This window comes from Pteropus vampyrus, unplaced genomic scaffold (genome assembly GCF_000151845.1).
Source record: "Pteropus vampyrus isolate Shadow unplaced genomic scaffold, Pvam_2.0 Scaffold53, whole genome shotgun sequence".
Classification (NCBI taxonomy): domain Eukaryota; kingdom Metazoa; phylum Chordata; class Mammalia; order Chiroptera; family Pteropodidae; genus Pteropus; species Pteropus vampyrus.
Window position 1 is genome coordinate 3,892,559 of NW_011888834.1, and position 16,254 is coordinate 3,908,812.

The 16,254-nt window shown below is 30.4% G+C and overlaps 1 protein-coding gene across 6 annotated transcripts in view; it reads left to right on the forward strand.

Annotated features, from left to right (window-relative positions):
* NEK1 (NIMA related kinase 1) overlaps positions 1-15,751 on the forward strand; it is a 130,358-nt gene extending 114,607 nt beyond the window's left edge. For all 6 annotated transcript variants that reach the window (XM_023530729.1, XM_011360276.2, XM_011360278.2 and 3 more), the window contains 5 exons: positions 4,493-4,644; positions 7,653-7,861; positions 8,866-8,996; positions 9,148-9,280; positions 14,647-15,751. In XM_023530729.1, coding sequence (XP_023386497.1) covers positions 4,493-4,644; positions 7,653-7,861; positions 8,866-8,996; positions 9,148-9,280; positions 14,647-14,660 — 639 coding nt within the window. In that variant the 3' untranslated portion in view covers positions 14,661-15,751. The remainder of the gene's footprint in view (positions 1-4,492; positions 4,645-7,652; positions 7,862-8,865; positions 8,997-9,147; positions 9,281-14,646) is intronic.
* Positions 15,752-16,254: the final 503 nt, after the last annotated feature.

Sequence of the window (16,254 nt, forward strand, 5' to 3'; positions counted from 1 at the left end):
AAAGTTCTTTTTTAAAAATGTTAAGTTATACGGCTTGTGTTATTTTTTTTCAATTAAAGGAAATCCATCTTAACTTTTGTCATTCTAACCTGTATCATCAACTTCTTTCTTTGTAGGGAATCATTTCCTCAACATACATGTTCTAATAAGTCCCATCATAAGTAGCAAACTTCCCTTGAGCACATGTTCTTCTCTAGCTACCACCCTATTTCTCTGATCCCTTTTACAACCAAACATTTTGAATATGTCTCCACTTGTTTTCACTTCCACTTTTGCAGTCTCCACTTCTGTTCACTTCCCAGTACATTCCAATATGGTTTTCAGCCTACTTCTTGACTAAAATTGCTCTTGTCAAAATCATCAATTACCAGTCTGTTATCAGATTCCCTATACTTTTTTCTCTCACCTTTCTTGACTTTCCTTGTTTAAACAGAATTGATATATACCTTTTAAAATCATTTTATCTGTTGGCTTCCTTTATATCATAATTTCATAGTTTTCCTCTGCACTCATTAGTCGCTCTTCAATTTTCTAGCTGGCAGCTACTACTACTACCAAATCTCCTTAAAAGAATGTGTATTCTTCTCTCATTGGGTGAAGTGCTCTATAAATGTCTAGAAGTAAATCAAATTGTTCAAGTCTATACTGATTTTTTTTTTTTTTTTTTTATACTGATTTTTTTTTTTTTTTTGGTCTACTTTGTCAGTTGCTGAGAAAAGAAGAATGAAAATTTTAACCATACTTGTATATTTATTTCTACTTTGATTTGTGTCAAATTTTGTTTTAATGTATTTTGAATTCTGATATTGAGTGTATAAAATTTAGTATTGTTATGTGTTCCAGATAAATTGATACATTTATTGTTATGAAGTGTTCCTGTTTGGTAATGTTATTCAAATTCTCTACATCCTTACTGATTTTTTTTTATCAATTACTGAGGAATTTCCAGTCAGTTGAATGTAAATTAATAATCTTTATGTCTTCTGGATGAATTAACCTCTTTATCATTATGAAATGACTCATATTTTCCTGTTTGGGAATCTACTCTATCTATATAGCCATTCTAGCCTTTTTATGCTTAATGTTTATATAGTATATATTTTTATATCCTTTACTTTTAAACTTATTTTATAGAGTAGATTTTTTGTAGTTATATAGTCAAGTCTTGCTATTTAACCAATTTTTTAATTAAAGTGATTGGACCATTTACATTTAATGTAATTTTTGATACATTGAGGTAAACTTATTATTTCACTATTTTCTGTTTGTCTCATCACTTTTGTATTTTACTTTTATTCTCTTCTTTTGGGTTGAATACTTTTTGTATTATATTTTACCTCTACTATTTGCTTACAGTGTAGACTTTAGAAAAATATTTAGCAGTCATTCTTAGTGTTCAAGGTCCATCTTTGGCTTATCACAGTCTCTTTTCAAATATTATACCAATTCACATATAAAAACCTTACAACAGTATACTTTGATTTCCACTCTCCTGCCTATCCGATGTGGTAATTGTTGTCATATACTTCTGCAAATGTTGTAAACTTCACAAAACATTTTTATTGTTTTTGCTTTAAACATTCAGTTATCTTTTACAGAGTAAAAATTGAAAATCCAGCTTCTATCTGGTATTATTTTTCTTTCATTTTAAGAACTTCTTCCTTTATCACTTCATGTACAGCCCTGTTGGTAATAAATTTTTCAGCTTTTATTTATATAAAAACATTTTTATTTCATTTTCATTTTGAAAGGATATTTCCATCAGATCTAGAATTATATTGTCTTCTGGTTTGCGTTGTTTCTGACAAGAAACACTGAATACAGTATAACAACTTTCACAAGATATTTATAATAATTTGATAAAATTGAGAGTAGCACACAAATAAAGATCACTGAATATAAATTTGTAGTAGGTTAAAATAAAGTAGTCTAAAGATGTGATCTTCTCATGATCCGACTTACATAAGAACAGAATTCAGGTTGCCAAATGAAAAAAGCTACTTGTCCTTCCCCTTAGACCATCCTCACCTTAGGAGATAATGAATAATGGGTGGAGAGAGACTGTATGTGTTCCACTGATACTTTTCTCATCTGGGGGGTGGAGTGAAAAACTGATCTCTTTGAAAATTTGAGAATTTTGTTTTTTGTTATAGCAAATGCAAGGTGAGGGAAAATATTCATGTACAATTCACAAATAGCAGATGTGTCTTAAATGTCTTTTTTTGATTTGCTAAAATATCAGCTCTCAGGTAATGTCCATAATGTTTGCCTTTGGTAAATGTTCATAATTTTAAATTAATGTTTTAAATTTATTCTTTAACCCAGTTTGTAGGTCAAAGTGAGCAGATTTTTGTAGAAGCTATTTTGAAGACACAGTGTTATGGTTTAATTGCAGTATGCAGATGTTAAACAAATGTGCTCATCATAAACTGTTTCGTTGTCTGACCAGAGTATTACTAGTTCATAATTTTGTATGAAAAATACTACAAATGAAAATGAGTTGACAGTTTTTCCAAGTAGAATTTCATGTGAAGTTCTGTTAGGGCAAATAGTAATTTATTCACCCTCTTATGTGACTCTTAATTTTTGCGAAAAAAAAATAGAACTTAACCAACAACAAAAAACCTAAAGGAAGCATATATTTTTTAAAAACTTTTTAAGGTTTCCTAAAACATTGCTCTTCTGTTTGAATTATAATGTCATCTAATATGCTAGCTGTGTAAAATCATACTACAAAGAATCTAGAAAAAAATTAATCTGACTATAAATGAAGTAAGATTTCAGGCAACATGTTATAGATAAGCAGCTATTTTCAGGAGGATTTCTTTCTATGAATGTTAAAGCTATAGAATATTTCTTATATAAAATTTTTCTGACTGAAGATGAATATCCTATTGAAAACTTTAACAGTCTGTCAAAGAAGACTGTGAACATAAAGGGTTTTTAATGTAGGACAAATAGCTATTGTATTGATAGGTGTGTGAACCCATTCCAAGAGGAATGTTGTCGAATTACATACCACATGAAATTTCTGTGTCATTTTATGTTATGTTATGAAAGTTATTTTAATTAGTGAAAGAAATAAATTAAAATCGAGACGATTTTCTGGGGCTAAAATTTATCTCAGCTTTAAAAATACTGCATCTTTTTGTGTAGCCCCCTTGTATTTAGGTTTGTAGTGCATATATGCTATTTATTTTTATTGATTAACGTATCTGGAAAAACCGTTACTGGGCAAATATTTTGCATACTGCTGGTTAACGATACACATGGTTCAAACCATTAAAATAATAAACAAGTCAAGCATAAATTTTGCTGACAGTGGGAGATTCAGCAAAAAAAAAAAAATTTTAGTACCATTATTAAGTATTTTAACAACCAAAATATCTTTACCTTGTAATTCGTAATCATTTTTTGCCCTCTTGAGTGCTATAATATGTAAATTCTATTCAAATAATAGAGATCTATCTTTTTTATTCTCAATAACAAATTGTACCGATAAAATTGGCCAAGTATATAAATTTTCATTAATATGCTAAACATTGTGTTTTCTTCACAGTCTTCCATCTGGTATATGGTTTTTATCAGGGCCTTAGGAGTCATGTTTCAAATCTCACAGATTCCTTTAGGGCTAACTCAACCCGGAGACTTATGTAATAGATACTTATTTCATAGCCCTGTCTATCTATCCATCACATTCTAATTGTTGAAATGTTGGTGGACACAAACTATTCCTATTATCCCTGGTCTAATCCAGCACAAATTCAAATTTTAAACACCTCAGCTGTGCATTCTTGTTTTGTCTCAGCTCAATTTGCTGAGTTCCTTCTCATACTGCTACTAAAAATGATTTGCAATATGAACATGAAAGATCTGGCCTTTATAGCTTTCCATAGTGGGAAGGACTACGCTCATAGTCCCTTGCTCAAAGAAGCAATAAATATTAGGCTTTTTTTTTTTTTTTTGCACTAATTTGAGGGCCCCGAATTAACCAATGTTGGTTAGCCAGCAACTCGTAGTGGTAAAGTGATACAAAGGGACACCAATTATATATGGTGGTACCTAGCCAAACTTCAGATTAACTCCAGGATTTGGGCAAACCTTTATGGGGAGGATTGGCCATAGGAAAATGAAAGACAGTAGAGATAACCATGAAAGAGGGACAATATGGGCCATGAGTGAGAAGGAGTGAATTAGAAGTTTCTAGCACTACCTGATTCTTGACACATTCCAGTTCTGTTTCATGTGCATACTCCAAACACCTTTCCCTACCTTTTAAAGGGGACTTTTTGTTGAAACCTATAGGTTGAAACGCAAGCATAACTCGTTTAGTTTCACGCTGAAATTCAAGAGAATTAGGTTTTCACATTGGACAAGTCAGTCCTGAAGCTTCTAGCTTTGAATATATACAAAATTATTATTTTCTAATTTTTTTGTTTGTATTTTTCTAATTATTTTACTCTTAATAAGAATTCTGTTGGCTTTGTTTTAGATGCTAAGGACATGTTCACTTCCAGATCTCTCAAAGCTGTTCAGAACACTGATAGATGTTCCTACTATAGGAGATGTACATCAAGACAATCTTGAAATAGATGAAATTGAAGATGAGCACATTAAAGAAGGACCTTCTGATTCTGAAGACATGTGAGCATGATGTCATTAATAGATAGTAACACTAACAGAATTTCTGAATTTATGTATGTCCTAGAGATGGTGATTTACCTAGACAGTTTTTAAAAAATGATTCATAGCTAACTTTTTACTACTCCTTTACCTTTTTACAACATTCTTAAAGTAATCATACAAATTTTGATATGTATATCTGCCTCTTCATTTCACTTGAGGAATATAAGAAAATGGTTTTTATTGGTGCTCTCTGTCTTATTAAACCACTTAGCGTCCAGCACAATGATTTGCACATGGTAGGTACTTAATAAATATTACGTGAATAAATGTTAACAACACCATGATACAAGAATTGCAATGGAAATTTGTGAAATACTTACTGTTCTACGATTCCCCAGGAAGATGATCTGAAAGCTCCACCTATATCTGTCTCCTGCCACGAATGATTTCAGAACCATGGCACTGGGGAGTTAGCAGATAGAATGAGTTGTTTGGTTTGCATGTGTATGTATGTGCTTACCTGTGAATTCTGCATGTAACTTAATTGCTTTTACAAAATTCCTTCATGATTCGTGGGGAATATGAAATCAAGGAGAATAATTTAACCATCACTTGAGAGAGGTGGGATGTGATTGCCCTTTAAACAGTAATTCTGCTTCACCTTTGATATCAGTGAACCTTCTCAGCCCCTCAGACAAATGTTACAAACTTTTTTAGGAAAGTAAAACCAGAGTACCCTGGAATAAAGTGTTTGAGAAGGTACAGTGTGTTCAAGTCACTAGGAAAATACATTATTACAAAATTTTAGAATTTGTATGATTTTTTTTTTAATTAATTTGCTTCTTTTTACTTCTGCCATTCAATAGAAAGAACTTGTGTTTTGCTTTTATTGAAAGTGTTGTATCAGTCTCACGATTTTCCTTCTATAATATTTGAGCCAGGGCTACTACATCTGGTACATTTTATTTTGTCTTTGTTTTTCTTAAGCCTTGCCCCTTTCTTCTTAAATTTCTAACCAAACTTTTAAAGATTGCCTTTTTTTCTCATTTTTCATAGAGTTCTATAGAATTTTGCTGGTGCCCTCAAAATTTGCAGGAAAAGTTACCTTTTTAGACTTGTTTTCAACTGCTTGGCTGTGGTTATTAAGCTCTAAACTTTCTGTTTTTATTAAGCCTGTTGGAGAATACAACATTTCGGTACCCCTTTATGGTTGACAAAGTGCTAGGTATCAGTTTTTTCTTCAGAGTTTTTTTAAAGTCATGAGTTTTTATCTGAGGGAACTACAGCTTATTTGTGGCTTGTATTCTTTTCATTACAAGTTGAGAGTATTTTATTTAAAAATTAAAGTTAGAAGTCTTTAATATTTTTAAAATTTGAAAATTGTTATTTTTAGAGTTAATTATATCTATATAGGGAAATTTCACTTGATGTTTCTTTGGGGAAAAATAAAACTTTTTTTAATGCAAACTTTACTCAAGGTTGTATAATAAGAAAGTTTACTAAAAAGTGAATTTGGGACCAGGTTTTAAAGCACCTGAGACAAATTTTTGAGTGTTCATTTCCTAAAAGATCTTAATCTTATATTTTTCTTACAATGATAGACTTAGCAACCCTGCTTATTTTACTGCCATCTATGGAGGACATTAATTCCTCTAGGCTTGCAACTAGAAGATTTCATCAACAGGTTATAATATTTAGTAATTGTAGTAATGGTACATAGCAGCTGTGCCTGGTACGTTAGTCTTGTAATTAAATTAGTTAGATGCTACTCATAAGATGATCTAAAAAATTAAAGTCTCTCTTTCTCATTATAATTAAATGTTTTGCTTTTCTATAGCTGCTACAAAGTCAAAATGTAGGAGTTTGTACACATAAGTACAAAATAAAGATATTTCTACATTAAAAGATTATTTTATTTTTCCATTAATGGAAATTTTATTCAACGTTACACAATATCGTTTATATTTTAGTTCTTCAGTAGATATTTGTCTATTTGATTAGAATGTAAACTTTAAGAAAGGCCTTAATCAACGTGCCACTTTAGGAGAAAGAAGCAAATTAAGAGAGACAACATTGATGAGTACATTTCTTGGGTATTGTAGAAATGGTCAGAAAACCTAGATTTCAATTCTGTATTTGTCATTTATTTACTGCGAGTCATTTAAACACTTTGATTCATAGTTTCCATGCCTCTAAAGTAAGTTTCGTCTGAAGAAAATTTAAATAGTAGGCTAAAACTGCTTAATGAACTAAAGTACTATGTAAATGTATAATATTATTTGCATAAATTAGTTCATTTCAGCATCTATAATCCCATGAAAATAAAATTAATATCCTGAGCAATGCCTTGGAAACAAGATTCCCCAGTGAAGATTATTATGGTTAATATATTCTAATTACACAGTAAAATCTACCTATTATGTACTTTAGAAATATTTTCAAGAATAAGCCTCTGAAGGTAAGACTTCTGGTGACCATTTTATTTACTAGCTCATTCTGTTAACCTGAACATGTAATTCCCTAAGTGTTTTCATTTCTGAGAGTTTAAAGGCCCAGTGAGAATTTATATGGAAAGCTTTTTGTATAGTGTACTATTATTATACATCCACACCAAGATTTTGCTGAACTTTCCAAGTTACATAAAAGGAAAACATTTGAATAGTAAGTATTTGTTTTGGAAAGCAAATGAAAAACGTCTTTAGTCTGGCCTCCTAAAATATTGAAGTTTTCTTTCAAAATTTAAGCAACTAATAATATTTATAGTTACATAATTCTTTTTGGCAAATTAGGACCATTTTAAACAAGTCTTCTTCTGGCTTATGTACTCCAGAGTAAATGTCATGTACCTTATTTATCAATTGTGTTAATCTTCATTTTCCATGTTAAAAACTAGGTTTTTTTCCGATTTCTTTCTATCCATCGTTAGTACTTTTAAGAAGAAAGGAGTGTATGCATGTTGAGTTGAAGGCAAATTTCAGAATAAGGTAAAGTTTTGGTAATTTTTGGTTTAATTTTTTAAATTTCAGTGTTTTTGAAGAAACTGACACAGATTTACAGGAGCTTCAGGCCTCTATGGAGCAGTTACTTAGGGAACAGCCTGGGGAAGAATACAGTGAGGAGGAAGAATCAGTCTTAAAGAACAGTGACATAGAGCAGACTGCAAATGGGACAGATCTGGCAGATGAGGATGACAATCCCAGTAGTGAAAGTGCTCTAAATGAAGAATGGCACTCAGGTGTGTGATAATAATTGTGGGCCTTTTTTTATTTTTCAGTGTGTACAGATATCTTAAGTAGAGTATATTTTTCTGATATCTGATACGAACCATTTCCAGCTTTAAATAAAACTGAAGTATACTTCTGTGTCTTCCTTTTATTCATTCTTTTTCTTTTCACACAGGTATTCCATTTCTTTCCCATTGAATTATGGAAATGCTTTTTTGTAGCATTTTTATTCTTTTTCTTGACAGGATAGTGTGCATTTCTTCTAGTAATAACAATAATAACTTAGTTTTCTTAGCACTTTATATTTGCAAAGAGCTTCCACACAGAGTGGTTAACAAGCAGAGTTAATACTAAAAGCAGTTTTTAAAACCTTGACACTTTTTTTTTGTTTAGAAACTATTTTTCGTTCTTAGCATTACCTTTAAGATGCAGAGAAAATTTGTTTATTTCAATAACTGTATTTGGGAAGTGGAGCGAATATGAAAAAGAATAATTCTTCAGTAACTCTATCTTTTACTAGAATTTTTCAAAGTATGTCTGGCATGTATAAGACATAAAACATTGAGCACTTAAAATACTTTTTTAGGTGCTTTGCCAGAGTTTTATAGTATATATCTTAGGTTGCCTGCCTTTTGTGTGCTTTTTATGTTTTGGCTCATATTTAATATCAACTTTTTAAAAATATTCGTTACACTGATTGCCATGATGCAGAACATATAGTTGTGCTTTTTCTATTTTATACTTAAATTAGATGACATCCCTAGGAAAGCTTTTAATCCTACCTGATTTACTGTTTATGTTATTTAAAAAGATTTCCAAAATAACATTCTTGTTAAAACAGATTTATATACATATTGATTACCTATATAAATAACAAATTATAGTGACAAAAACTTTATATTTAAAGTTCAAAATAGTCTATTTAATGATATTCACTTATAGAATTTTAGTCTATTAGAGTAAGAATTATTTAGTCTTTTCAGTCATAAAATATCTTTTTATTTATGTTTTTTAGATAACAGCGATGGTGAGATAACTAGTGAATGTGAATATGATAGTGTCTTTAACCATTTAGAGGAACTGAGACTTCACCTGGAGCAGGAAATAGGCTTTGAAAAGTTCTTTGAGGTTTATGAGAAAATAAAGGTAAGTAAAATGTCAATTAAAACATTTAATTTTGAAATACACTCTATTTGAATTACTAGCACAATGTAAGTGATCTTTATTGGTCAGTAGATTTATTATAAATAATAATGTCTCCAATCAAATAATATTTATATTTGGAATTTTGGTATAGTCTATTCATGAAGATGAAGATGAAAATATTGAGATTTGTTCAACAATAGCTCAGAATATTTTGGGAAATGAACATCAACATCTTTATGCCAAGATCCTTCATTTAGTTATGGCAGATGGAGCCTATCAAGAAGGTAAGATTTCCTCACAGTCCTATGTTTTAAATAAATGTGCAAAAAACAAAGCAACGAATGTAAATTGATGAACTTGTATCAGAAGCATTTTGGTGAAATCTATGTTGGAGCTATATGTAGTACTTTTAAGCAATTATAAAATTAATTGTGTCCTATACTTTTATTGATTCTGGCATATACTTTTATTGACTTAAGTCCTTTAAGTCAATATTTTTATTTGAATGAGATTTTTTAAAAGGCTCATTATTGGACAGTTCTAGAACTTAGAATACTTTCTTATCAAGGATGTAGTAGTAAACTTTTAGACACATATGCTTCAGCAATATGTAAAGTTTCACCTAAATAATACCAATGTAATCTCTTCCAGAGTAAGTAGATCATTTATCTACAATGATTTGAATGTAAACCATTTTTATATTTGGAAAATGTTTACCTATAAAATCACTCAAAATATGTTAGGACTTTATTAAAAGTTATCAAAATTAAAAATGGCTTTCCTCCTTAAATTTAGTCAAGAACACTAAACATGAAACCAAGAGACTGACTGGTATTATAGTCCTGACTCTTTTGCTGGAAGCTAGTAATATGACACCGAGTGATTTATTTTGTGTTAAGTTTTAGTTTCCTTTGCTATAAAATAAAGAGATGATCTGCAATCTGATGTACTGTGATTGGTTTTCAACGTGTTTATTGGGTACTTCTTACATGCCTAGCACTTCATTACTATGGACATTAAGACACATAATCTTTGCTCACATGTTGTTTACAGTTTCCTTGGGAGATGAGATATAAATATATGAGAGAAAGTGTAAAACTGTGTAAAAATGCTCCTTTTAAAATACTTTTCAGTGCATAGGAATTAGAGAAAGGGGAGGTTGGACCTTGAAAAATGGAAAGAAATATAGAGGGCATAATTTGTGGGGAAAGCAGAATGAACCAGTAATTAATCTATATTAGGATTAAATTGAGCATATTAGAAGCTTTTTGTTGAGAATTAGTCTTTGTGATTAGATACTGCGAGTGTTTAAAATACTTAGAGGAAATCAGTGAAGATTTTTGAACTGAAGTTAAAGTTCAGTCTAGCAGCAGTATTCTAGATAGTTTGGAGAGTACTAAAGATGAAAATAAGAAGATCTGTTTCATATAGATCTTTTTGGATATGAGATGATGAATATCTGGATTTAGTGTTCATAGGAATAGAGCTGTTGAATTCAGTTCAAGTATTTCAGAGCAATGCTTTTTATAAAAATATTGCTCTTTTGACTCATAAAAACTATGTTTGCTAAAATCAAATCTAAGAATTTTGCAGGGGCGGGGAGCAACTTTACAGTTATGTAGACTTATTTACGTTGACCATTTTTTCCTAAAGTTTTATGATAGAAAGCCCAGCAAAAAAATGCTTCTTTAAATTGGTTTGATGGAAGTAAAAGTCTTGTAAAATTCTAACAGTTCTTATTAATCAAGACTAGAAAATATTTAGGTACAATAAGTCCTATTATCTTATAGCTTCAAAAAAACACTATATTTTCATTACTATTCTTCTTAATAGAATAACTGTCAAGAAAAAGGGTCATTGGCAACAAGTAATGAATTGAATGCAAACATTTTCTTTTATAAGTCAGTTATTAGTGCTGCCTTTATTTTTCATTATGGTTTTCTTTAGCCCCCTTAGTAGTTAAGATTATCACAAACAGGCAAAAAAAAATATATATATATATATATATATATTTATATATATAAGGTTTCATATTTATAGTGGTTGCTATGAAACCTATCAATAGAAACTTAAGGGAGCCCTTTTGTATTAAAAAAAATTGTTAAAGAACTATAAAATAACACCATTTGGGGGAAAATGTAAGAACAAATATGTATTTGTTTCGTTAATATAGAGATACAGACTTATTCTAATGAAGATGTTCCATTACATAAAATATCTTGAAAGTTCTTTTTCAAAATTCCACTGACAGCTTTACATACCGGATTCTTTGGATTGTCCTTCTTGATGCAAGTCTTTATTCTGGGAGCATTTAATTATCTTGGAAAAAGTTTAAAGTTACTTAAAATCAAGTTTAGTATATGTGGTCTTTTTAAGTATCTCACCATGAAATAAGGAGCCTAAGTTTTTAAAATAAATTTATAAACTGATTCTGATTATTTTGAATTTATTTCTAGAATATTTATCACAAATTGTATTACTTTAAAGGTATGATTTATAGACTAAAATTGAAAATTTAAAATGTTATTGCTTAATTTTAACAATATAAATTTTCATAAGATTTATTTATATTTCATTCCAAAAAAATTTAAGATTGCATTGAAAAATATATACAGTACAAGATTAAATTAAGAACAAGTATTTGAGAAAGCGAGCATATCAGGCAAATGAGTACAAGCAATGTAATATAAAGCCAAGACTGAAATAAGAATACAGAATTCATGTTCAAATGGTCTCTACATTTTGTGAAAATACATCACAAGTTTGGTGCTGATCTTTTTAGCAAAGCAAGAAACCTAATTAAATAAATGAGTCACAATGTTCATGAGACAAAACATGTCAATCATTCAGAGAACAGCTATTTCTGGTATTGAAAGAAAGGAAAAATTTTCCCATGATTCTTAAAAAAGAGGGGACTATGATACAGTGTTCCTCAAACTTAGATAACATGTCACTTCCTTTAAAGGGTATGATTTTTTTTTTCAGACTCTAAGAATCTAAGTTAATTGACCTCAGGGGAAAACTCAAGTCTTAGTCGTCGAAAATGTCAGTTGTGAATTATTACTGTGAAACAGATGTTTTTTCCCCTAAGTATTAAAAGATTATTATCATCAAAATGAAAGTATAAAATTTAAACATTATCTGGAACTTTCAGATTTCTGATTTTATTGTGATCTCGAACCCCATTTTATAGAACAGTATTTTAATGTTCTGAAAAATATCCTCAATAATTTTTACAATATTTGGATTTCATGGGGTTCTCTTATAATATGGCATGCAGTAAGTTACTGGCCTAAGGCTAGAAAATGATTCCATTTAAGTAAATATGTGGACAATATCAAACAAGTTCAATTCATATTCAGACATTTTCATCCTGCAGGCAGTTTTCCATAAGTATTGTTTCAGTACAGCTTTTCATAAATAATCAACAACAGTGTGGTTGGAGTTCAACTTTGCTTGACAAGTATCTGAGGAACATTTTTGTATTGCTCCTTAAGTGGAACACTGTTAACAGTCAACTGAGCCATAAGGTAGAATTGACATGATACCCTCTTTTGAAAGCTGAGTGGCTTCAAAAGGCTGCATGCCTAAATAGGCCATTTCCCCTCCAAAGCACCAAGAATCGGGTGAGGCTCATACATTCCTCAAGAAGCAATATCAGATTTTCTCTACCATGCAAATGAAAAGGGGATGAGGACCCTTAAGTTCTGTATCATAAAGCCTGGCAGTAATTCCTTCAGCCTAGAAAAAATGTAAAGGGAAAAAGCCAAATGCCTACCCTGGAAACCTTTTTTTTTTTTTTTAAATCTTCTGAAAGCCCCTAAAGCATTAGGACTTACCAATATATCAACCCACTAAACTGTTTTTAAACTGTATGTTGAATTATTTGAATAAATTAACTTGTTGTTTTATATTATTAAATGTAAGACAGCTGAATGTTAGACAATGATTGGATTTAGAAGAACTAATATTTTAGAGCTTTTCTAACTGGTAATACTTAGACCCCAGATTTAGAAGGAGTATAACTGGGCCAATGGTAGAATGGCAGAGACCACCAAACCCTCATGTAAAGCATTGATCTTAGATTCTTAAAAAGGAAGTACATACCTTTATTCTACATTTATTTTAGATAGAGTATTATAGTGTGTTTATATAATGAAATTCTATTCAGTTAAAACAAATGAACTAAATTTTCATCTGTCAATATGGATATGCCCCACAAATATGACCAGTTGAATAAGTTGTACATAGTACCATTTGTATAATGCTTAAGAGCAATTTTATTTTTGTGTGCATATGTGTAATATAAGTTAAAAAAAAATCTTGGAGGGAAGGATACACATCAGTTTCAGGCTACTGATAATGCCTCTGGGGAGAGAGAGAAGGCAATAAGATTGGAAAAGGGTATTCCCTATCTAATACGTTTTTCCTTAACAGATAATCCAAACCAGTATGGCAACAAGTTAACTTTTATTTTAGGTGCATGTATATTCATTAGTTTTTTATACTTCCCTATTTGAAGCACTTTGTAATTATAAAAAATAACTATAGCACAGAGTGATAAGGGTAACATTGGAAGCAATAAAATGTACGTTTGCAGAAAGTAATAATCCAGCCATATTGGAAGAAATAAAGGTGTCAGGATAATTCTTCCTAGGGGAGAAGACATCAGAGCTGGATTTTGAAAGATCAATGGGAATTTACCCCTACATCAGTATGTGTACTTATACACAGAGAGATGTAAAATATTGTATTAGGGGAACTATAAACAATTCAGTGTTATTAAAGCATAAATTATGTGGATGCTTAGGGAAGATAAGGAATGAAAGTAGATAAAGCTAGAAATAAGGCCAGATAATGAAGGGCTTTGCAATCCAAGTAATGGCGCAGGTTCTATCCCGAGGCAGTGAAGGATTTTAAGCAGAGCAGTGATTTGAGATGACACTTGGACTTCACTGAAAGATCACTTTTGCTAGAGTGTGGAAAATAGTGATTGTTATCTAAGATTAAATTAAGTGCTGTTTAATTCATTGAAGAGTTTTTCTATAATAAAGAAAAATTTGAAATTACCATGATGCCTGTAAATAGAACTTTACAATAAAATGTTGAGAAATAACATATCATAGATATATTTATGTCAGTTTTAATGGTCGCACCATATTTTATGAATATGGCATAATTAATTATTGTAAAATTTTTATCATATGGAAAAGTCGAAAGAACTTTCCTGTTATCACTCATATACCTACCACCTGATTCTGCCATTAACATTTTATAATCTCGCATTATTACTTATTAATCCATCTTTCTATTATGTGTTTAAGTAGAAAAACTCATATCTCAAAACTACATTTTGCTTTAATGTTTAAAAAAATATTTGTATATACCTTAGGAAAAGATCTGAGAGGATTTATGTAAAATTATTAGCATTGGTTATCTTTCTTTACAAGTGACTTGTGCTACCCACATTTTTCTTTATTGTATTGTCTGACTGTTTTATATTGAGTATGTGATATTATAATAAAAATTACATTTAAAAGTACATTCAAGCTTTTTTCCTTTAGCATGAAAAAGAATGAGTTTTTTTCTCAAGTAGATACATAGTTTGATTTGCAATGAAGTGAATTAATTTTTTTTCTTTTTTCTACAGATAATGATGAATAATCTTCAGAACATTCTTTAATCCTCAACTGTATGAAAGAATTTAAATTTGGTTCATCAGAATAACAAGCGTCAGTGGGGAATGTAGCAAATTTTTATACATGATATATCACATTTAAGATAGGCATGCTGATTGCATGAAAAAGATGGACAAACATGCCATATTTCATTTGAGATTCTAGTATTTTATCCATTTTATTTTGTTTGTTGCGTTCTATAGTTGCCTCCTACAGAATATACACAACCTAAGCATAAGAGACATTGATCCAGAACTGGACTGAATGGTGCTGAAGAAGATTTACCATGCAGTAAGGTAACTTTTACTTTCAGCAAATGTCTTTAGGCTCAAAGAATTACTTTCGTTGAGAAAGACAAGCCTGTGGTTTTTCATTTAAGTATTTCAGTATGGCCTTTTTTCTTTCTACTTGTTTTCATGGCCAGCAATTAGGTATTAACTTTCTCAAGGGCTCTATTTAAATCTTTACATTTTGAAGATGGAAATTTTAGCCTTAAAGTTTATATTCAACCAGTATGTCTCCTGAACTAGCTCAGTGGAAACAAGCTATACAGTCTTAGAAATCATCGAAAGTTTTAATTATGAAAGAATAGCAAAATTATATTTCCTAATATTCAAAAAGGTGGTTAATTATTTGTTTTTGTTTTTGTTTTTAATGGCCAGAACTAGGAATATTATACTTAACAATTGGTCTGAGAATTATAACATTGATCTAGCATGGAGCATAAAATTGCCCTTTTGTTTTTAACTTTCATGCATGTGCATCACGGGTAGTAGGAGATTTAAAAAGGAGAAAGGAATTGTTTCTATTTTGACACTGACAGTTTTTGTAACTATTATTCCAAAGGGGCGGAAATGTTCGCTTTTTTATTTCCATTATGAGAGGATTTAGTTAGATCGTTAAGATGATAGTCACACAGCTTCAATTGTAATATGCCAGATATTACATGATTTCATTAGAGATGTCTGAAGTCCAGATGCTTTTAGTAATAAAAGCAGAATTTTTGAAACTTGAGTGCAAAGCAGCCTATTGGCATAATCTATAATTTGAACAATAAAATCTTAAATTGCAGCACTATCAGTACTATGCTAAATTTATTATGTATATTCTAAAACTAAATATTTGATTTTTATATGTTTGTCTATTTTGTGATATTACTATTAAATTTTTATTATCTACCTAAAGTGCACTATTGATTGTCATATATTTATTATTACTATTCTCAATAGAATGCTTTTACACAGAGCTGAGGACACTTACGTTTCTTTTACCTGATGCATTTCTTTTTTCCTTTTCTTTTTTTATGGAAGAATATTTGAATTCTGTCTTTTAATTCTCCATCGTCCTGGAAGAAGAATGATATGAGAGAGGGAGGTATTTTTAAATTCTTAACCAATTACAACTATTAGAAAAGCAAATAAGAGTATTATACAGTAGAAAAAGTTGTTCAGCCATATTTCAGAAGATGTCATATATACAAGAATAGGAATGACAAATAGGATTTGTGTCATCTTCAGTCAGTTGGTAGTGAGTGGCTCTGGAGTGTTCTTATGGAAAGATTGTACCTTTGGAGGTGAACT